Below are 23,141 nucleotides of genomic sequence, written 5' to 3'. Positions count from 1 at the left end.
TATTTATGAGAAATGCTTTGCAATCTTTGCATACATCTGGTTTTTGAGGAGAGGGAATGATACTGGCTGAGGTTGCATAACAATGCTTGGGGTTTGGTAATGTTTCCAGAGAGACAGTTCTGTTGATGGTCTTCCCAGACGGGTGCTGACTCCAAAGCGCAACACGAGTCTCTGAGAGGATGTGCTTCATCACTGACATTTGAAAACTCCCTCTGAGTTTTGCCACCAGATGGGGAAACTGATTGGTTACTTTCCAGTCTGCTCATGCTCTGATAGTGGTTTGACTTTGCCGGTCCTCAAATCAAGAAAACAAGCGTGCATGATGCTCTGACGGCAGTGCCGTTAAGTAACTGTTTGATGTCTGCCTGACCAAGAATAAACATGGAGGAGAGGCCCTCTAAGACTGTGAGAGCTCTATTTTGGTGTGTGGGGGTAACATAACTGACACATGAAATTGAGGATAAGGGGAACATTGAATTTTTCTGGCTCCGGATAAATAGAGCAGGAGTGTTAGGTATCTGTACTGTAGTGTTTACTCAAGCAACCTGGGAACAGTGAGGAGTGCCACAAAGCTCTCATTGATAAACTTTGTAGCTGAATAGTGTCATAGAAAATGAGGGAAAACCCCTGAATTAAGGGAGGCTACAACCCATTTAACGGTTTTTGGCTTAATTCCTATACTGGAGTTAAATAAACTTCAGTTGGAAGTGCTGATTGGCAAATGTTTTACTTACAATAAAGTCTAACGCAGGCTGCTCAGTTAAAGACCAGTTTTGCATATGAAAGCCTCAAGCTTTTTAAAGCTGTAAAAAAAAATGCACTGGGACAATTTTGCACATAGTTCTGCACTGAAAAACACTTTCTATGCATTGTATGTGCCCCAGAGAAGGGTGATTACTCTTTCGGTCGTGATAATGGCTGGGGTTAGAGTGCGCTGGGAAAAGCAGCTGGCAGACATACCATTGTAATTTAAATGAATGGAATTGTATCCATCAGTGGAAATGGTCCAACTCTTGCAGGTCCAATTAATACAATTTTTAGCTGGCACAATTATAAACACAATAGACAGACAGGGCGGATGGAAAAAGTCAGCAGTAAATGGATTTTATCCAGCGTTGTTTGTGTTCTATCTCTTTGCATAAATGGCTGTAATTAGCGAGTCAGCGACCGCAAAACCAGTATTTGTATCATAATGGTGGCCATACTCCAGCTTGCACATACACAAAAGCACTGATTTGGTAGGCTTGATAAATTCTCTCTGCAGATTAGGTAACATATGCTCTTTTACAACTGTAAGATAACAAAGATTGGACAATGTCTGACCCATATGAACAGCCTGCAACAATATGCGATTTTTCTCACTCTCTCATGCACACACACACACCTTCATGCAGGCTCACACCACACCTGATGTTGATCTAGAAAAGAAAATGCGGAAATTACCTCATTACTACTGAAGGGTGCCTTTTGTAAACAATGCATTCTGGTGCAGCTCATTGAAGAAAGAAAAATCTTTCATTCTAAATGTTGTTTTTTTTCTCTTCCTTTCAAGTGCGGGGTACAAGGAGCGCAGTCTTTACCCAAACCCGAGTGGCTCGAGCAGGCAGAGGAGGCTGTGTTGACAGCCTGAGTTTACTCATGGAAAAAAGCACACAATGTGAGTTCTGTTCGCTGACTGACTTTGGAAACAAGTCAGCTGAGAACAAAGCTGTCTCAGTCCAGCTGCCCTCCGTGGGTTTCTGGTCTGTCCTCAGGTTTTATAAAGTTGCTCCGCAAAGGGACACATCAGGGCCGTCTCTCACGTAAAGTTGTGGGGGCCTGGCCCGGTGCCCACCAGCAGTTACTGAGAAAGTCGGCATTGTTCGCTGTGTGTGTCAGTGCATGTGTAAGGATCGAGGAGCAGCTCTAGGAGGATGTCCAAGCCAAAAGACATAGACGGGGTCAGGAAATTGACACCATGATCAGAGGCTTGAGGTGGCTGGGTATAGGCACGCAGCCGCCATGTGCTGCCTGCTTGCTTTGTTCTCTCAATCATTGGCTAAATATTTGCAGATGAAAAACCTCAAATGAGTGTGCTTGGGTGAGGTAAAGAGAATGTCCACCTGTGTCCAACGTTTGCACATCTGTATTTTCATATACTGCATGTTTGTACGTACAAAGCCTATGCTGGGTACTGAACATAAAGCAGTGGAAAGGATCATGTTATCATGTTATGTGTTCTAGCCGTCAGTCTTAGTCTTGTTGAAAAGAAGTCTGTGGGAGATCTGGGTTGTACACATTTGTTAAATAAACTGTGACAGAGACATGAGGGTTACTTATGGACTATTGCCTTAGAGATCTTCTCTTTCAGGGGAAAAAAGCAAAATAGTGTTGATGAAAGAAACGGGCCTGGGAACATCAGGAACATCAGGATTTGACTGAGGCTTGGGTCGGGGCGTGTTTGATTTGTTAATAGTTATGGTTGAGTCAATAAGCTGAGGTTTTAGGCCTTGATTTAATTAATGGGTTGAGGTTTAGAGCTGGACATGCAGAAAGGCTCTTTGTGTGCGTGCATGTATTTTGGCTTTGGCTTTCATGCTGGCTTAATGTGCCTGGTTTGGTTAGTGGCTGACCAAGAATAGTGAGTGGGTTGACAGCAATCCCAACATGCCTTTAAGGGAAGTTCTTTGTCTCTCCAGCTACACAGGAGTTTTATTTCCTCTCTGAAATCAGTCTCCGCACACAGAAATAAGCACTCGCTGGGAAACTAGCAGCTTGCAGGGTACAACCGGGCCACAGCTTTCGCAGACGGTGCACAAACACTCAGCACTGAGACGTCTCGTGGCCCCTGCCAGCCGATGGCGGTCTGGCTCAGCCAGTAATAGCCCTGCCACAAAGAAGCTGCAGCCAAGCAGAACCACCATTCTTTCTACAAGTGTAGAGAGAGGCAGGATGGAGGTGGCACAGGTGGACAAGCAGATTTGCGAGAGTGAGGCCAGTTTGTGCCATGGCATTAGATTGGATGCTGCCAATTTGGTTAACCGCTTGTGAACTACTACACACATTCTCGTTTTTCCTCACAATCCCACAAACGCCTGTGTGAGAAAACTAATGCCCAGTGTAGCTGGATCGGACATCATTTAGCAGCCAGCTCCCTACTACAAAGTCCATGTGTGATTCACAAGTGGTCATCCTATGTCACGCCATCTCTGCACCATTCCCAGGCAGTATTCTCAACTTAGCCAAACTATTTTCAGTAGAAAGAATGCAGCTGATATAAACTATCTCCAGTGAGCGCTGCTTGTCAGAAAGGACAAGGTCGCTGTCCCTGCACAGTTCTCCAAAAATTGTTGGGAATTCGTCGGTGAAAGCAGCTCTAGATGGCTTGACTGCTACAGCACAGACTGGTTTTGGCTTTTGACTTACAGAATGCAGAGATTGCTGGTGCTAGTTTCTATCAGTAAACAAGTGCAGAGGAATCTTGCTTCTTCTTCTAAAAAAACCACTCAGGAACCTTATCGTGAAAGAACTATGTAAACCATCCTAAAGTTTAAATTTGCTAAACATCACATGACCAAGATCCTTGGGGCAGGGACACAAATATCTCAGAAAAGCAGTTGGACTAAGTTGTGACTTCCTATTCTGCGTCTGCATTTCCTCTCTATCACACGTCGCATCGTCTTTCCTCCCACGTGGGGAAATAAGTCTGACACACCGCGTTGCTTCTAATTGATCATATTCAGCCAAATTACATCAGTGTTTTGTAGTCCAGCAGGAGAGCAAATCTACAAGAGGTGCGATTAGGAAATGGAACATCAACAGCCGTGAAACAAGAAAGATGTTGAATTTCAACAGATCATGATGAGTCACAGACGAGACCACAGTATGAGTCAGAGAGCAGCAGAAAGCAAAAGAAGGACGGGACAAACTATTACCATGTGTGAGTGTACAGGTCCTGAGACGAGAACATAAATTCTGAGGAAAGGCAAAGAGTGTTTCTTTAAGTGCTGAGACATGAGGTCTGCTTTAAAGATGGAATGTGTGAGAATATTCTTTTAAAAACAGTTAACATTAAAAAAACCCTGACATTTATGTATCCTTTTAACCTCACACAATAACACTTTGCAGCTCAGGATAGGACAGAGAGGTACTCTAGCATCAAGTCTGTCCTCCGTTCAATGTGACTAGAAGCGAAGGCAGAGCTGCCCAGAGATCTTATTATTCTTCCGTACGATCTGTGATTCTTTCTTGTCATTTGTGTTGAAGGATTAAAAACAAGAAGTGAAACTCTGGGCATTTGACCACTGAAGAGCAAGATTAACATGCAAGTCAAGCAGCTGCAGTTTGTTTTCAACCAAACACCGCTTTGCACATTTGCTTTGACGTCCTCTCCTCTGACTCCTGGCATCAAGTCGCACCCAGAACTGGAGGTCCGGGGATCGAGATCATGCAGTTTCTCCAGCAGATCATCCCGAAGGCAGACATGAGCACCTGTCGCTCCACATGTGGCGGAAATGAAAGAAAGTCGGACGCAGAAACAAAAGTGCAACTACTTTGGGATTCGGAATGGCCATTGCGTTGCTACTGCATAGCAACAGTGACCCCTAGAGGTGGATATTCTATGTTTAGCACCATCATAAGTATTATTGTTGGCGCTGTGGCGACTGGAGCGATCAGTGGTGCTCTTGTACCCTGAGATTAAGTTTACAGAATACAGTTTTTGTCACACTCCAGAGGGGCATGCTTACACAGATCTTAATAGCTGCTTGTGTCTAAAGCAACGAGGGGTTGATAGACACAGTCTCCATGGAGCCCAACGGGACAAAGCAAACAGGATCTTAACCACAGAGTCCCGGTCTGGTCGTAGAGGAAGCTCCTGCTGATGACAGACAAAGGAAAATCTCTGCCGCGACATCTAGACAAACAAGATAATTATCACACACAGACACATGCGCAAACACAGATGCAAGCACGCAGGCTTACTTGCTCCCATTCGAAGGCTCACTGTGCGCTTGAAGGACACGTCGACATGTGTGCATCGCTCTACATGCACATGTATTCTTTAAGTCATAGTAGAAGCACGTATTCTGCTCGCTTACTTAATGAGGGGCCATTAGACGGGTGGGTGTGTGTTGCGGTGCTGAAGTCATAAGCTGCTGAAAAATGTTGTTTACAGTTTTCACTAGTGCGAGTTTAAACCGTCATCCGCTGGGCTCATACTTTGATGAGCGAGTTGCAAACATAGGAGCGCAGCAGCCAGTCTTTCATTGAAACACTAGACTTGATGATACGTCTAAACAATCTGATATTTGGTGAACACACTTCCTGTGGAATCTGCTGCATAAATAGCTCAAGACAAACATCCACGCAGCTGTACTGTAGATGCTCGGCAGTAACCTTAATGTTATCCGGAGACTAAATAAACTTAAATATGTCTGCATGGCGTGTTGCCAACCACGGTACTGTCTATCCTAAGAGCCATTCCTCACCAAAAATATCAGCAAGTTGCAAAGAGATTGAGTGAGAACCAGAGCAGAGCAACATAAAAAAAAGCACAGTCACTCGTAACACAGTCACAGGCCATAACTGTTAGAGCAAGTTGTCTACTTATTGCAGTGGTGGGGAACTCCAGGCCTTAAGGGCCGGTGTCCTGCAGGTTTTAGGTATCACCCTGGGTCAAATGATTAGTTCATTACCAGGCCTCTGGAGAACTTACAGACATGTTGAGGAGGTAATTTAGCCATTTAAATCGGCTGTGTTGGATCAAGAAAACATCTAAAACCTGCAGGACTCCGGCCTTTGAGGCCTGGAGGTCCCCCACCCCTGACTTACTGGGAGGTTGGTGATTCAACCCTGAAATATTCTTGGGGAATATACTGACCCTTAAGTTGCCCCCTGATCAATCCATGTGAATTTGATTGTGTACATGTTCAGGTAAAAGTGCTTCAGCATAGAAAATAAAGCACTTGTATGAATGGGCGAGTAAGGATTGCGGTAACAAAGTGCTTTGAGTAGAAAAGTACCAGTCCATTAACCATCAAGACTATTTTTCTTCAGGTGTCATTCATGTTTTCTTGCTTTCTGTCTTTGAAAAGCAGATTACGGAGGACACGTTCTACCCAACACAAACAGTTCCCCGAGTGCCGATCTCATCCTGTTTTGCAAATGTCACTCAGGAGGCAGCCGACACTTAGCGCCTGCCTATCTGCCGCACACCTTACAATCCAAACGAGAAAACTGCACTCACTCTGCCAAGAACGCTTTCCACTTAGTAAAGTGTCAATCACAGAGAGAGGCACGTTTTTGTATATTCTTAGGATCCCCTTTCTTCACCTCAGAGCACTGGGGAACCAATCATACTCAGTTCACTTACACTTTATGCACTCTGCCTTGCACCTGAGGATCTCCTGCACACCACATTTCTATTAACAGTCCCTGTATTTCCTTCTCTCAGATTTGCACCTTCTTTGTTTCACTCTCCACATCATTTTCCACGGCATCTGAGGCTAATCTGATGCATTCCCTCATCCCTCCTCTACTTTTCCTGCTCTCATAATCAGTGGAGTTTTGCTGTGCCTATTGAAACTGCACAAGAAGACTGTGAAATGAAAGCTGACACCAAATATGTAACTAATATGCAAATACTGTAACAGAAAGTGCATTTAATCTTTGGAAGACAGAATTTTGAATGTTTACAGTTCATTATTTTAGCCATAATAACGAGCCGGAACATGAAGAATGATGCGGTTGTGTTTCACCCAGAATAAGCCTATAGTTTATAAATATGTTCATTAAAAATAGATAATTATTAAATACTGCAATCCAAATGTAACTCGACTGTTTTAGACGCTATTTAAAAAACCCCAAGTAACCCGAGCTGAGCAGTGCTACTGTGTGATTGTGGGTTCTGTTTGCAGGTCATCTGAAGGTTACCTGCAGCTTCCTGGCACTGGCTGCGGTTGACGTAGGCGAAGTGGTGGTGGCAGCTCTGAGACTCACACACGCAGCCCTCGGCGGTCAGGTTACAGCCAGAGAACATACAGGCTGGGTTGGATGGTCCCACATACTTCTCTCTGTGCTTTTCCCGGTGCTCGTGCCTCCGACCATCTGAAATCCGGCCGTGAACACGCATAAACCGCATTCATCAATGAGTCACAGACAATGGCACCACTCAAGGGTGAGTGGGGAACCGCAACACAAAGCCTTAGCATGTGTGTCATCACTATGACATCCAAGTAGCATTAGCCACCTCAGAGCCACATCTGTTATGGATTAACTCCTCTCAATAGATAGCATTATCCCCTCTGAAGGGTTTCTGTGCTCGTGCGTGTGCAACACACATCTGCCTTTTAACATGGAAAGGGATGAAGAGAGAGGGCTTACCTGACTTACTGGCCTTCATGCAGGTTTCTTGGTCTGGGTAGGTAAAAGAGCCCAAGCAGGAGTGACGGGCATCACAGACACATTGACCTCCTGCTCTGTCGCAGCCTGTCATCAGTGGGCAGCGCTCATCCTCAAGACCTGCATCTGGATTGTCAGGCAGTACTGTGGGAAATAACAGTGACAGTAAAAAAATATAAGTAAGACAAAGGGAAAAAACTTGAATTAGCTGTTTTCACACAACTCTGAAAAATGTCATTACAGCAGATGTCTGCCTCGGCTGCTTTCTTACTCCTGGAAATACCTTGCATGGTTTAGGAAGCTGCTTAACCAGAGTGTACAAGTGTGACTACCCACTATGCATGAATCTGCTAGACCATTACCTCGGCTATTTTCACATTGGCTCAAATCAACACAACGGCCCCTCACACAGAATTAATACAGGTCTCATATCCGATCTTAAATTTGTATTCTCCCAAGATGAAGTCTGTAGTTCATGTGGTAATCAGCTTATGACTCCATTTAGTCCCATATAAAATGGATAAATAAATACTGGACAGATTTATAGGTCAAACTTTATCAGGCCAAAATGTGCCAGAAACCAAGCCATATTTCCCAGAACTGCTTAAGGGTTAGCCAGCTTGCAGCATCTGTTGCGACACATTATGTGGGCACCACAGATACTGAACTGACCAGTGTGTTTGCTGGGCTGCCATCCCTCCTCCCTCCTCATTGTGCCACGCTGCTTCAGCTACTGAGCCCATTTGTTTGCTTTTGTTCCACAGCATGGGGCCCTCCCAGGGTTTCCATCTCTGCTGGCTGCTGCAACGCCTTTCTGAACTAAGGCCACCATACCCACGCATTGTTACTTCTACTAGGGAGCTTTACCCCCCACTCCTGACATGGCACCTCGAGACTTGGCCTCAATTTGGATCAAACATTATAAAAGCGACTTATAACTGAGAGTGAGTGCCAATCTACACATTACACATAGCGTTCCTTTCAGAAAACCCACATCTACATCTCAAAATACCTTCCCCTCATAGTAGTTTAAAAGCAGTAGGAATTGGTTGCTCAGAAAACAGGAAGAGATAAACTCCAACACAGAGCGGCCCCTTCCCAAGATTGCACTGAAAGACCTCAAATTAGCAGTGTGGATGTGTGACTGGAGCTTATCAAAATACTCTGGCTTTCTTCTCCAAACAGCTACATACCAGAACAATGCGCCAGAGGAAAAGGTGTTAAAGGTTCAACTATCCAACATAAACATAAGCACGTCATAGTTTACCTGACTACTGCAGTGATCCTACCTGAAATCAAGCCTGTAAATGAGAGTCGTGGTAACGCTCAGTTTGGGGGTAGGAGAAACAATAACAGGATGACTCAAAGTGACTAGAAAGAAACCGAACTCCGCGACTGTGCTTTTAGATGCCGCAGATGATAATAGCACACATGTGCTGATCCATATTAATGTGAAACAGATATTCCACAATGGGAAAAAGAAAAATCTCTTACTGTGATAAAACAATTTACCGCTGAAGTGAATCAATGTGGCTGCAGAAGAAAGCATCCTAGTAAATGCTTTCCCCGTGTTAGAGCGGGCTATGCCGATCACTGCTTGGCAATGGCTGATGCTCTCGAGCGCTAGGGTAAACCTCGGCCAGTGGAAGCAGTGAAGGCACCTTCAACCTGAGCCAGCCAGCACTGTTAATAGCTCTCTCACATGCCCACTGAACTGGCAGAGCACAAATGGCCTTTTCAATACAGCAAACGTTCTCTGACTTCCTTTCACCCTAAAACGATCCTGAGTCGAAGAATTTTTTCCATCCTGAGGCTTTCCTGTACCTGCAAGTGTATTTTCATTTAAGATGGTAGTAGCTCCTGTCTGCATGCAATGGTAGATCTGAAATGTGGAAAAGGAGCTACTCAAAACAATTAATGCAAGGCTGCCTCAGTTTCCTTTAGCCTAACACTAATGTGTTCTGGTCATCTGTTATCTGGCCTAGCGTGACTCTAACCAAAGCCTATGGCTTCATCCCAGGGGGATTCCTGACTTGGTCACTGAGACTGCTTGGCTTGGCGTCCAGAGCCAGGATAGAAAAGCTGACATCTAGAGGCCCTGTGGCTGATAGCGAGCTATAAAGGAAGTCTTTGAAACGTTAGATAATACCAGAGAAAGGGAGAAGTAGAAGGTATGTGAAGCGGTGCAGTGGACATAGCGTCCTTGTAAGACCGGCATTCCGTTACATGGTATGTTAAGTGTCTCTGAAGGATGAGGAAGCTCGGTGTGGAAGAACAGACACGGGAATAAAATGAGAACATTGACAGAATTCATTTAGGTAGGAATGGCTGATTTCACCTGGCTGACCACCGAAGCAGATAGGACAAGGCGAATGGCCAAGAGGATTGTTGTTTTGTTTTGTCAGAAATGGAACCTGTATATCCACAAAGCGTTCAACCTTTTATGTGCTAACTGCCAGGTTCAATGCTTAAATACCAATATCTGTCATGAGAATAATTTATTGTAATAACTACTATTGTTTTTGGCAAGCTTCACACTTTTCTGGGTTCATGCAATTACTTTTGGTTATTGTACCTTAAAAAACTGTTAAATTTGTTGGCAACAAAGAATGATATGAAACACGTCCCCTGCTTTGAAGAAAATTAAATTTGTAATACCAGCAAATTCCACTTCTTTTTGGATCTCAGTGTCTCTGTAACAATACCACTTCTGGAAAGCAGTAGTGCAGCGCCTGTGTCAGCTTTCGTTTAGGAACCAGACACCAAATATAACACATTAACAACTGATTGATAACCATGGTAACCATCTGTCACAACATGCAACATGTCACCTGTGTTATAATGCTGCTGAGTCTCCACACCAACAGATTTTGACCACCCAGAAAATCCAGACTATCAGTAGACAAGCAGGGGATCAGAAAAGCGGAAACATTTTACCCCCAACTCCTGATTGCAGGTCTAATCACTTTAAGAGTGCTGCAGGTTGAAGGAAATCTGGGATCAGCCTCCAGCAGCCTGCCTACTGTGGCCCCTGAAAACACACTGGGAGGTGTTGCTTTAGCCCAGCCAAGATCCTTTGGGATATTTAGGCTGTGTACATGTGTCTGTATTTGGAGTCAGCAGCATGCTCTGAGGTCCCTGGAGCTGAGGCATGACTCAAATGAAGGAGCCACTAGGTCTCCAGCTCATTCCAAAGCTTAAGAGGAAATGCCCTCCAGACACCAGTCTAACCTGTACATGAGGCCCAATGGTAAGGCGGGAGACCCCTCTAAAACTCTTGTGGAGCTCTGACTTGGACCACCCCACAGAGGGATGATGGAAGAGCAGGGTCAGGACATCCAGACCCCCACTGAGAGCTGCTTGCTCTCTCCTACAATCCTTTCAGTCCTTTTCAATCATCCTAGACACAGTGCAGGTAAAAGGGGGTCCCATCCACTGGTTATTTGTTTCTCAGGATAAAGCCACTGCTACCAACTCAGTTCTTACTGGGGAACTTGATACATATGTTTGAAGTTCAGACTGTTGCTCAAACTGTGCGCAAAACGAGCACATGCACTGTTACCCAGGTCCAGCTCTGCCTGGAAAGAATAGTACGGTGCTGCACTGTGAAATTCACAGAATTGCAAATGAAAATCTTCTGGGGACTTTTGCAATCACGCTGTCAATCTATTAAACCTCTGAGGAACACAATGAAGCCAGTGGTGTAAACAGAAGAGACAGGAAAATGGCAGCTTATTTATTGCATTCAAATGTACTCCAGGTTTTAAAACACAATCAATTTCTTGTCAAGACATTAGTAAACCTCAATTTTGCCCTCACACACATGGACATAGTCACATCTCTTATTGTATATTAAATCACTTCTAAATGCACCTTTCATCAATCTAAAGCGAGCAGGACCTTCTTCTATTGTAGTGCCAAATCACTGTTGGTTCTTAGATGAGAGTGAAATGAAGCTCTGGGGGGGAAGAAAAAGCAGCTGAACAGGACTACTCTACATGTAATCAACAGCGACTCTGACCTGGGGGGTTTCTCCAGGTGTTGGTGGGAGAATGTTGCCTTCAAGCTCTCTGTCTGAAAGCTTTATTCTTATTACATGACGTTTTTTGTTAGGGTTTGGTTAAATTTAGGCAACAAAAAAAAAAAAATCAGGTTCGGGAAAAGATCATAGTTTGTTTTAAACGCCTAAACAAAACATTCAGTGACGTTAACCACGAATGTCTGGCAACAGCCACCATGTGCGCTCCAGGCAGCCAGAAGTAAGTAAACAGTGACACTGTCACTGCAGTCGGGCCCTCAATGACGTTTTTTTTAAGTGATGGCTTCAAGTGCCTAAAAAAAGGGAAAGGTTGCACACTCACTAATAGATTTTCTCTCTTTTCCTATTAAGTTACTTCTTGAATAAAATGCCATTTGTTTAAACTGACTTCACACGACCGAGTCCCACTTACCTTTACATACTCCAGTTTCGGGGATAGTGGCGGCTCCCGTTTTGTTTACAGAGGCGCAGGTCAGTCCCAGGGCGCAGTAGCCGTGCGCCCAGTCCTGGCTGCCGCAGGGCTCCCACTCCAGCCGGGTGCATTGATCACAGCATCCGCACGGATCCTTGGCCACTGTCCGACCACCTTCGCAGACAAGCGGGGGTTTAAAGGGACAAGTCCGGAGGTTACACGCCGTGCATTCGTGAGCCGAGAGCGCACGCACGAGAAAGAGGACATTCAGTAACACCACGGAGCATTTGTAGAACATGTTTTAAGAGAAACCCCCCCGTTTATAAGTTTTCCAGAGAAACTGTCCGCTTCTGTCAGGCGATCAGCCACATGAACTCGTATCTCCAAAGTTGTCAAGCCCTCTTTAAAAGTTTTGTGACGAGCTTTCCCTCGGGCGTGCGATTTATTACCCAGCAGCTCTCTTCAAAAGCACACACACACACACACACACACACACACACACACCACGAGACAGAAGTGTGCGGACGCGTCTTAAGGGGCACCAGTATCCAGAGACAATGATTCAATCTAAGCAAGCAGTTGCGCGTCCCAAGCGTCTCATCTGGTTAAACACACGCAGAAATCCAAGAACCGAGGTAGTGGAGGTCCACTGAGGTTTCCTGCTGCTGTCAGCCACACAGAAAAAAGGGCAGTCTGAGTCCTAAATTGACATACAAGCATATAGAAATTAGCGGTGTACCCCTCCCCCTGACTGACACAGGCAGCGACCAGTCACAAGGAACGAAAGGAGGGAGGATTTGAACTGATTTACGCTTGCTCGACAACCCGACTCTGTGTGTTGCGCAATGACACAAGTTTGAATGTCTTCAGTGCGAGTTTCTTTTTCTGCTTCACTGTGGTCGCATCTAAAGAATTCATGTACCATTTTCTACTTTTAAAAAAGCGGTTCTTAAAACACTTTAGCTGAGCAACAGTCGTCTGTGTTCAAAGTGAGATCAGCATGAAGGAGTCAGTCTCCCTGCTGTAGTTAATTCTGTAATGCGCTATGAGTCTAGTCATTAATAACTAATAATCAGTATCTAAATGTTTATGAATTTCTAATTATTATAAAGCGCAGCATTATCGGTTCTGTTTAATGATACATCCGAAGTCTGTTAGAGCCTCATCGTCAAACAAACCAGGCGTTCTCATATGGAAGCAGCGTTATAATAAATGGTCCTGTCATATAAAATAACGGTAGCGGCTTTTTTGCATTTGGATCTTACATCATAATATAAGAATTAAGATATTAAGTTATATGGGTAAAAAAAGCGAGTGAGCATTTTCATAATATGAGGCAGTCTTATTAAATTTATATTTGAAACATAGCTGGGGGCGATGGCCGGCTCTTATCTCATAATAAGCTGTCTTCATCTTTTCATTTTCATTCCCATGCTTTGCTTTGTGTGTTTGTGTGAAGCTTACCTGTGTCTGTAGGTGTCTGATTGTGTATGCAGATGGCTTTGGGAAGGTAAAAAAGTAATTTGATGTCTGCTGAAGCAGCGTTCTGCGCTCATGGCCAGATGGATGTGTGTTTGTGTGTGGGCAGTGAGCACAGCTGGAAGGATGATTGTGAGAGAAAACCAAATCTGTTGCCCTCCTATTATCTGCTGCAGGCACAAAGTAGTCATTTTTTCCAAAAGGTGAAACACACTGGGGTCATCAGATCATGTAACAACTTGTGAATATTACTGCCTCAGCGGCAAGTGGATTTTGTTGCTCTCATTGGAAATATTTACCTCTAAAAACATCAATCAGGTGTGTTCCGGTATGATTTCCCTCCATAACGTCAACACACAACAGCGCCTCCTTCATTTGCAACATCTGCCTGGAGCCACCCACTCCAACACAAACACAACATCCAGGAAACCAGCCCTGCGGCACGCATAATCAGCTCTTGCAACACAACTCAGCTCTTGTCCTCTGCCTCTCCCTCCACCCTCCCTCACCCACACTTAGAGCTCTCTTCAAATGAGACCCACTGACCGCTGGCCGGACACCCATGCTGTCTGATGACACAGACCATCACACTGAGCTTCAGTTTCCATGCACTTACACAGATTTTGGCCCAGTTGCACTGACCTATTTGCCTGGGTGACAGCCTTTAAGATCTCACAGGACCCTCATTCTCTTATAATAGACAAGTAAGGGGTTTTCATATGGTCACAGCTTTGCCTCCAGGTTCTTTTACTTCCTGTATTACATTTCCACATACTCTTAGCAATCAAAGAAGGGTAAAAATCAACAGTACAATGACTGCACCAAACTAGAATACTCCCCATTTAAACTCACTGTGAGCATGTGCCCTGGTTTAAATGCTGCATAAATGTGTTGAATTGAAAATGTTCCCATGATTAAGTCTGGACTCGAGCACCATGTTCAGATTATCCATCTCTTTGGCTATTGTATCCACTGAGCCACGATTTGGTGTAAATACAGATTCTGTTGAGCAGCGTGTTCTCTAAAACCAGAGCTCATTCTGTAGTTCCAGGACTCTCAGTGTTGGTAGCTTTGTATGTGAGTCTCTGCATGGAGCAAATGGGAGGAAAAGGTGGGGCAGTGAAGGGCGGCTGCAGGGGCTGAATAACTGTAGCGTGTGTGTACTAATAATGCTCTGAGTCACGGATCTCCAAGAAAACACAACAGAGGTTCAAAAAGATTCCCTCGCTCATTCGAAGACAAGGCTGCGATGCACCTTTTCTGGAGACTTAATCATCCTTGGGGAGGGCTTAACAGATTTAGATGACTACCAGCCTCCAGTGCCCCTGTCTCTTCTTGCTTGCTCAGACGACTGAATTACATACTGCTGCTGTGGAGGCGTCAGGCTGGTGGTGAGGAGGTGTTTCAGGAGATGGGTGTGAATGATGCTTTGGAAGTGAACTGCTGGCAGCAGTAAAAGGCTGGTGGTGACACCGGGCTAAACGTAGCGCATGACATGGAGTGTTGAATGCACGTCGAGTGGACAGCATGCGGCACACCTGATTACAAGTCCCCAGGAAGCGCTGGGAGATTTTTACCCAAGTGTCACTGTTCATTGCTGAGTATCACTCTCATTTGACTTATCTCTGAGCTCAGAGTGATAGACTGGACCATGCATCCTTTGGGTGGGGGTGGAGTGGGGCATGTGGAGCATAATAGCAATGTGTACTCACCGCTTAAACAGTTTTGAAGCAATTCATTGCGCCATATTTCTGCGACTAATAACAGAAAAATGGAGCATTTAGTCTGGAGGCTAAGCAGCATATATTCCAATGAATGGCCTGTTTTCAACTCAGGACAGATGAGGTCATCTGCTTCTTTAAACAAGCAGGAAGAAAAACCTTGCAATACATGAGAAAGAGGCGTTAACAAACAAAAACCTTTTAGAAAATGAACCGAAACAAGGTTAACATATCCAAAACAAAAGTGAAAAAAAGGGAAAAAGAAAGAAACAACATATTGAGGTAATATTCAGCAATTATGATTGCATCTCTTTTCCATTACTGCCATCCAGAAGGACTCACAAGTGCTTTTGTTTCTTGTTTTGGGCTCCTAATTTGCTTGGACCAGACAGGCAGAGTTTGGAAACAGCCAGTCCCACAAAAAAAGAGAAGCTCTTTTTCTTGTGGTAGATCAAGTTCAGGAAAACACTGAACAGTTTAACATCATTTAACATATTCTCTCATCCATAGTATCTATGTGCTCTATTTTCCTCTCTTGCTTTCTCTTACTCTTTCACCTCTCTGCTCCCTCTGTCCGTTTTCCCTCCCTGTGAGGTCTGGTCCAGTTGCTGTTTTTCTTGTGGGGACTACAATAATGTGTTTTGACACTGTCGGGTCTCCTGCAGTCCTCTTGTCTCTGTCTTGCAAAAAAACCCCTAGAGTCATCACACCACCAGCAGAGTGGCAACATAGTGATACACAAAACTGCAAGTCCCCTCCTCCTCCTCTTTCTTCTTCTTCTGGCTCTAAAAAGTCCTGCTTGAACTTTTTAAAGGTTCAGTGGGTTCAAATAGCCTCGAGGATAGTTGAGGCTTCAGGTATGCCACTTTGGTTTGTAGTCTGTGAAATGGCTGTTTTCTGTTAAGAGGAAATAAATTTTAGCCGATGCTTGATCATCTAATGACTGGTACATCATAAATACTGACATGTAAATCACTGTTGTGTAAACTGACAAAAGCTTCTTCTCACTTATTTTTGCATATTTTCATGAGGAGATACAAATGAAAGACATGAAACCTTTACCCGACTTAAATCATTGGGATAAATCAACCTTTTTCAGCCCTTCTACTGGGATGGGTCTACGGATAGTAGACTTCCTCTGACCTTTTCTCTCCCGGCAAAGAAAACGCTACATCTTATGCTTTACAATAGACAGCTTACTATTACCAATACTAATTCTTTTTTTTCTCAGATAATATACATTATTAACTTGTGATCCTCTTTTCCATATAGTTAAAGTTTTTATAAAGCCTTGCTACAACCAGTACTTTTATTCATGACAGTGACGGCATTCCCACCAGCCTTATCATGCTTATATTCTAAACAAGCATGTTTAATGGTAAAGCTAAACACTAGTCTGTTAGCACACTGATCCTTAACTCAAAGCATCTCTAAGCTAAAGTTTAGTTTCACAGAAATGCACATATCAGCTGTGGACTAAATAACAAAGAATAATTGCTAAATTGCTAACAGATTATCTCTAAACCCAACAACATACACACAGTCTGAAAAGCCCCTTTCTGTTACCAGCTAGATCAACACTTTCTGCAAGAGCTGCAATGACACATAAGGTTTTTGGGTTCGATTGGCATCAGGAGTCATTATGACTCAGCCCCAGACCCTTCCTACATTCATGGCTCAAATCCTTTGGCTCCAGACTGTGCCCAGCTCTGGGCCTCTCACTTTCCCTTCAACCCTTTTACCAGGAGATCCTGTGACCTTGCAGAGCAGACGGCCACTTGCTTGTTTGACAATTACAAGTGGCATACTTGCTCACCCCTGTTGTGCTCCAGTGGAACGTTAAGTGGACCTCTCAGAAGTTTTAATCTTCAAATCTATGCGATGATGGTGAATTCCTCAGTGGATTGAAGCCTGAAAGAACCCTTGTGTCCAGAACCCATGACACCTGCCCAGTGTAATCTTCCCTTTTACACATGAGATCATTGAGACAATTGAATTAGCATGCCTCGAGAGGTCTATGGTTACAGCAAATGAGTAGAAGGCAAAGCAAAGTCATATACTACTTTGATGCTGCATGATTGTATTCTTGTACACGTGCATGTAAAAATGCTTCTTACAGACCATTTAAGTTGTCTTGCTGTGTTTTGTTGCATTATTGCACCTCCACCTGCAGAAGCACAGCAAAAAATGTACACAGACACCAATATATTATTAGATGATAAAGTTGTTGCAAGAAAAATGTTGGCAAAAAGTTTCTTATTCAAATATTCAGCAGATGTGAAGCAAAAAAAAAAGGAGAGGGCATTTTGAAATCGACAGATATTGGCATCTTTGTGTTTCATCCATACAGTTTACTGGTACAGCTGGCTAACCAACTGTGCTAACCAAGTGTGCTAACCAAGTGTGCTAGTGTTAGCTGATAACTGAGCACTTCATCCTGTCATTGAAAGATGGTTGGAACTCTAAACCCGAACATCAGTGAGCAGTAGTACCTTATCCACCTGACAAACCTTAACAATTCATAGGGGACTGCCTGTAAAACCTATTAATACATTTTAAAGCCTACGACTGATTTCACCTAGCGGCACCTAGCTTGACAAATGTGACCTCGACACAGAGCACAGTTTGGGTGAGGACCTTTTTGAGGACATTGTGCGCAATAATGATTAAAATCTTTCAAATAATCGAGGGGGAGTTGCAATTCTTGTAAAATGTGTACAGATAGAAAACAAAATGCGTTCAGAAACCAAAGGGTGATGTCCTGGTAGCTACATCTATCTTTATATACATGCAGAATCAATGGTTTCTGGTCACATGATGCTAGACGTTTCTCACATGGCATCAGTCACTCATTTCTTAATAGTGCCCACCATATTGAAAATGATACATCCATTGTTTATGAGGGGAAAATATGCATTCCCTGATTGGTTGGCAAGACACATTATTTTGCTAGTGACCAGTGGTTGCCAGGAGTTTGCTGACTGGGCTCTAACTTTGTGCAACTGATGCTCCAGAAACCGATTTCTCAACAACTGCAACCAACCTCCAGCAACCCCTTGCCAGGAGTGCAGGGAGCACACATTTTGACCTCAGAACCAGTTGTTGCCTGTTGGTTGCTGACCAATTTCTAGGCCTGTGTGACTGGGGTCGTACTCACTTGAACCCACACTATCACCATGATTATCCCACATTCAAAACACTTGGCCATATAATGTCATACTTGTGTTAGTGGTCACATTTTAATGGCTGTGTGTCCTGAAAGCCTCAATATTCTTTCTCCCCCCCATATTTAACTTGGGTACTACCAAAACCCTAAAAATCTGATGTATCATATCTGCCAAGCACTCTAAGTCACCTTAGAGTGCTTGGCTTGTTAGAATATTACATTGTAATTTGCAGGTTTTCAGTACATATCAGCGACTACACATTTGTCTGCTGTTTCTATACATATAATGGGCAATCTTAACTCTGTGAACAGGAATGAGAATATATTAACATTGTTTTTAGATTCCTAAAACTTCAAACCTCATGTAGTGTTTTACCTAGCTGGTGATGATAACTATAAATATGAAACACAAAATAAATAAATGAAAGGAAATGAGTATTCTACAGCAATTAAATCTTAACACACTATCCACAATAAATCTACAGTTTCATCAAGTAAAACAGAGTCATATGCTTGATTAAAAGCATTCTAACATAAAAAATATACACCTGCTACTATACATGGCGCAGTTCCTGTGCGATCTGTGGGGGAGGATCCTCAGCTGGCAGAGGAATGTCACAACCTGTGTTTCAGCTGTAAATGATCATAATTACAGTGCCAATAACTCAAACACTGGGGCAAAACAACCGCCTTGCGGGGGGGAGGGGGATGATCACTGCTTAATGTCGTGTCTGGGACACAGATTTACTCCCGTCTTTGTCAGGGGAAGGACGGGCAGCAGGAGCAGGAATGTGAGAAATGTGTGAGTTCTCTGACCTTTATGAAGGTGAGGCAACAAACTGACATCATTACCACAGCCAACATGTGCAAACCTGAAGCAACACGGGCCAAAGAACAGTATAGACACAGGTCAGATGAAGGGGAGAGTGAAAGGTATGTGCTGTATAAATACTTATGTTAATTCATAAACTTTTTTGTATACTTGACAAATATAACATGAGTGAGCAGTATAAATTGTTTTAACTGTAACATCCTGGGACTGGGGACATTGAAATTCCATTTGGATATGTTCACTCACTTTAAATCAACAAACTAAACTGCTCTCATGTGCTTTTTTTAGTATGATGCTACAGCATTCAGATGGTTTGAATTAACATGACACAGGAAGGGGAAACAACTACCTTGGCTCTGTCCACAGGCAGTAAAATCCACCCACGCACACCTGGAAAACTCACTAGCTGACTACCTGCAGTTCATCATCATGAACCAGGCTAATATGAAGCAGGATGGAACATTAGGTATGGGGTAAAACCGAAGCTTACTCCTTTCTGGATTGAGTTTATTGCATGCTAATTAATGACCTTTAGAGGTACCGGTTAGCAGATTGTCAGGAGCTAATTGGTTTTCCATGTTTCCAGGCTAAAGAAAGGCAAAAGCCTTTTACTCTGAAGAGGCAGGGACATATCAGTCTGTGCATCTATATAATAACTCCCATAAAGAACACAAATAAGTGTACTGACTCCTTTGTCAGTACAAATGTTGCTAACTTTCAGACTTGTGGCTCATCATTTCAAAGCTCTCGCCATTGTTTTTCCTTGTTAAGTTTAGTTTTAGTTCAATTCAGTTGTATTTATACAGCACCAAATCACAACAACAGTGCAAAATAAGGTAAAAACCCTACAATAGTAGACAGAAAACCTAAACTTTCTCATGACCCCCTTATGACCAAGCACTTGGTGACAGTGTGGAGGAAAAACTCCCTTTTAACAGGAAGAAACCTCCAGCAGAATCAGGCTCTGGGTGGGGCAGCCACAGTGTGCACAGTATAGAAGTGATTATTGGAATTAAACATTTTTGTCTGTCATTCTGTCAGTGCGCCCCAGGGTGGCTGTGGCTACATGTAGCTGCCATCACCAGTGTGTGAATGTGTGTGTGAATGGCTGGATGACTGGATATGTAAAGCGCTTTGGGGTCCTTAGGGACTAGTAAAGCGCTATATAAATACAGGTCATTTACCATTTATTTACCATTTTTGAGAGAAAGGACTGAAAAATAGTACTTGAATGCAAAAATATAAGTTTCTTAAAGCAGTGCTGCCACCATGTGGTTGAATAGCGGCAGTACAATGTGGAGAGCGCTCTGAGCTCACACAGTTTTATCACACAAACCATCAACCTGTAAGACAATCACTCTGGCTGCCAGTCAGCTCATGTGAAAAGAAACATCTAAAGGCAGGAAGCCTCTATCCCTCCTGGGCAGAGGCTTTCACTGGCTTAGTCACGCTCTCTTCCTGTTTTTCTCCCACCGCTAACAACCAACAAACAATACTAGGAAGGGGTTCTGCTCTTTGTCTAGACGATGGTCTGTCAGCTGCGTATAAACCGATTCAGTGTGCAGCCCGAAAGGATCTATGACAAGTGACCTGTCTGAGTGAGGTCAATTAGACTACTAGAGCACTGCTTGGCTTAGGTGAATTCGGGTGCATTTCACCCTTTGCATGTTGCGCTTGTGCAAAATGATCCTACCTGTTGAGGATATGTGAATGTGAGCATTTATAAATGTAAAAGGCAAACAACCTTTGGCTGCAGCTCAGGAGTGTTTTATTCTGCAAAAACTGTGTATTTTAAGTCTTGCTTAAAATACATCAGTGAAAGTTTAAAGTTAAAATCATTACGTAATGACATACTTTGATCGATAGAGGGCAGAGTGACACAACTATCCAACTTTAAGGGGTTTTTAAGGTCACAATGAACTATAAGAAGCAAGCAGAGCATTTCATGGCACTACTTGATAACTACCATTATCAGTAAGAGCATTAGAAAGAAAACAGAAGTCATTTTTAATTTTGCATCTTACCCACTGAGATACATTAAACATTGGCTAAGAGAAAGAGAGTGAATGGCTTACAACAGCTGCCCCCCATCACCTCCACCAGCCACGAATCGAACTGTGTGACTATGCTTTGGGCAGTTTAGTGATGTCTCAGCACAAACACCAAGAAGTACTGATCTTACTCATGTCATGTTCTAACTGCGTGTGTCAACACTGGAGAGCTTGTAAAATGTTACTCATGCAAAACAGTGACTAAGTTGATAAAGCTTTTGACTTGACAGATGCTAGCAGTACCTCGCTGTCTTTGAAGCCTCGTTATTCCTTTGAGTAATTTGTAAGATGACATTTGACATGCTTCATGGTTCACCATGCAAGCTGTAAATGAGCGTGTGTGTTTGTGCATATGTGTGTGTGTGAATGACGGGAAGAGAGAGAGAGACAGTGTCAAAGTAGGTATAGGGGCAGACTTTCTGGAGCCAGCTCCCACATGCCCTCTGACTACCTATCAGTGGTCAGACCAACCTCATCTCTCCAAGCAGGCGATGATGATAAGAGTGGCAGAGAGAGACAGAGCAACAAAAAAAGGAAGAAGGAAAAAATGAGATGAGGATAAAGGGTGAGGACAAAAAAAAAAAGATAAGAAATGAACCAGGTGAGAGGGTGGTAACGATGTGAGTCAGTAGACAGCGGTGACAGAAGGAGACAAAGGAGAGAGAGATCAGCTAAAGAGGCAGCAATGGCAGAGAAAGAGAGCCACAGAGAGTGAGAGGGAGAGAGCAGAAAGTATTGCCCTGAGGCATAATTTCTCTGTCTGCACTCAGTGTAGGGAGGCCAACAACAGTGTCATACACAGCTGAAGACATTCACTGGCAGCCAAAACGCACATCTGGGTTTCTCATAATGAAATGCAGTAGGCTGCAAAGTTTTCCTGTGCAAAACAGTAGAGAGAGCAGTCAGCGAATGTCAGTGTTAAGTGTGTGTGGGTCTTTTTTTAAAAACTTGGCACTAGAGCTTTAACTCCACGCACATGCGTATGCATACAAACTGTATGCACAGATGGCATTTATTGGCATTTTTCTGGCATTTGAAGGAACTGCAACCTTATTGAGTGAAAGAACAGTTTCCAATCCTGTGACAGATTGTGCCAGGGCCTGCCCCAGGTTAGGAACAAATCGTTTCATGGACTTATTATGTGTCAACTGCTTCCAAAATACACCACACACACACACACACACACACACACACACACACACACACACACACACACACTGTTCAAATCCTCTGCATGTGCAACATATACTCCATCTCTCCCCCCCTCCCTCCTCCCCTGCCACTCTTCTTTTCAACATCCTTGCACAATACATAAGAGTTGGGATTAGGTTACACATTCAGGTTGGACCTCTCGATTGCTCCCTGGGGATGTTGGGAAGAGGTAGAAGGGAGAAAAAGCAAAGCCAAAAAAAAAAAAAAAGTGGAGCTGATGGAAAGAAGGTCCACAATAACAATCTGTTTCCTTGCGTGTTGGGGCCTGCAGGCTAACTTAGTGCACCTGTTGTGGAAGCTTACACTAGCTGGAGAGCTATATGTAATGTGTGTGTAGGGTAAAAGAGGACTGGGTAGTGATCCAGTGAGGCACCTGTACTATGGCTGAAAGCCAGCTGGGAAGAGGCCACAGCTATCCGTGCGCTATCCATTCGCACTCTCTGCGCACTTGACGACCCCTGTACCCTCATGTTAACCCCATGTAGAGTCACATATATGTGTATATGTGAATTGTGCACCTTCTCCACCACCTGCTCAGTTTCACTAGGTAATTGGGTAAGTGTGTAATATGGTTGGTCATGGCTATCTGCGACCGGGTAAATGTGACCCAGGCAGCGGCACAGTTTGGGAAATAACCGAGGATCTGTTTATGATTTCAGGGGAGCGGTGCGGGGGGAGGGCGGAAGGACGCAGCAGAGTTGCGGTAGCAATCGCATTTAGTTTGGTTCAAGCAGCGCGACTGTAATATGAATCACTCACATCCACCATTTTATTGGTTTCTGTGTAATCACGCTTTGTTGGAGTTTTTCTTTTTTACATTTAACAACCTCAGCAGCACTTTGTGTGCTA

At 43.8% G+C, this 23,141-nt stretch overlaps 1 protein-coding gene across 5 annotated transcripts in view; it reads right to left on the bottom strand.

Annotated features, from left to right (window-relative positions):
* Positions 1–23,141, bottom strand: part of LOC309696160 (cysteine-rich motor neuron 1 protein) — a 68,730-nt gene that overhangs the window by 22,979 nt on the left and 22,610 nt on the right. For 2 of the 5 annotated variants that reach the window (XM_082517293.1, XM_082517296.1), the window contains exons 1-3: positions 11,832–12,588; positions 7,363–7,524; positions 6,913–7,086 (exon numbers count right to left, since the gene is read on the bottom strand). In XM_082517293.1, coding sequence (XP_082373419.1) covers positions 6,913–7,086; positions 7,363–7,524; positions 11,832–12,129 — 634 coding nt within the window. In that variant the 5' untranslated portion in view covers positions 12,130–12,588. Of the gene's footprint in view, positions 1–6,912; positions 7,087–7,362; positions 7,525–11,831; positions 12,592–23,141 lie in introns of those variants that run through there. The other 3 variants (XM_082517295.1, XM_082517294.1, XM_082517297.1) reach the window with 3 other exon arrangements.

The sequence above is a fragment of the Aulonocara stuartgranti genome (genome assembly GCF_965226115.1).
Source record: "Aulonocara stuartgranti genome assembly, chromosome: 19".
In the NCBI taxonomy this organism is placed as follows: domain Eukaryota; kingdom Metazoa; phylum Chordata; class Actinopteri; order Cichliformes; family Cichlidae; genus Aulonocara; species Aulonocara stuartgranti.
This window is presented reverse-complemented; position numbering and strand designations above follow the sequence as displayed.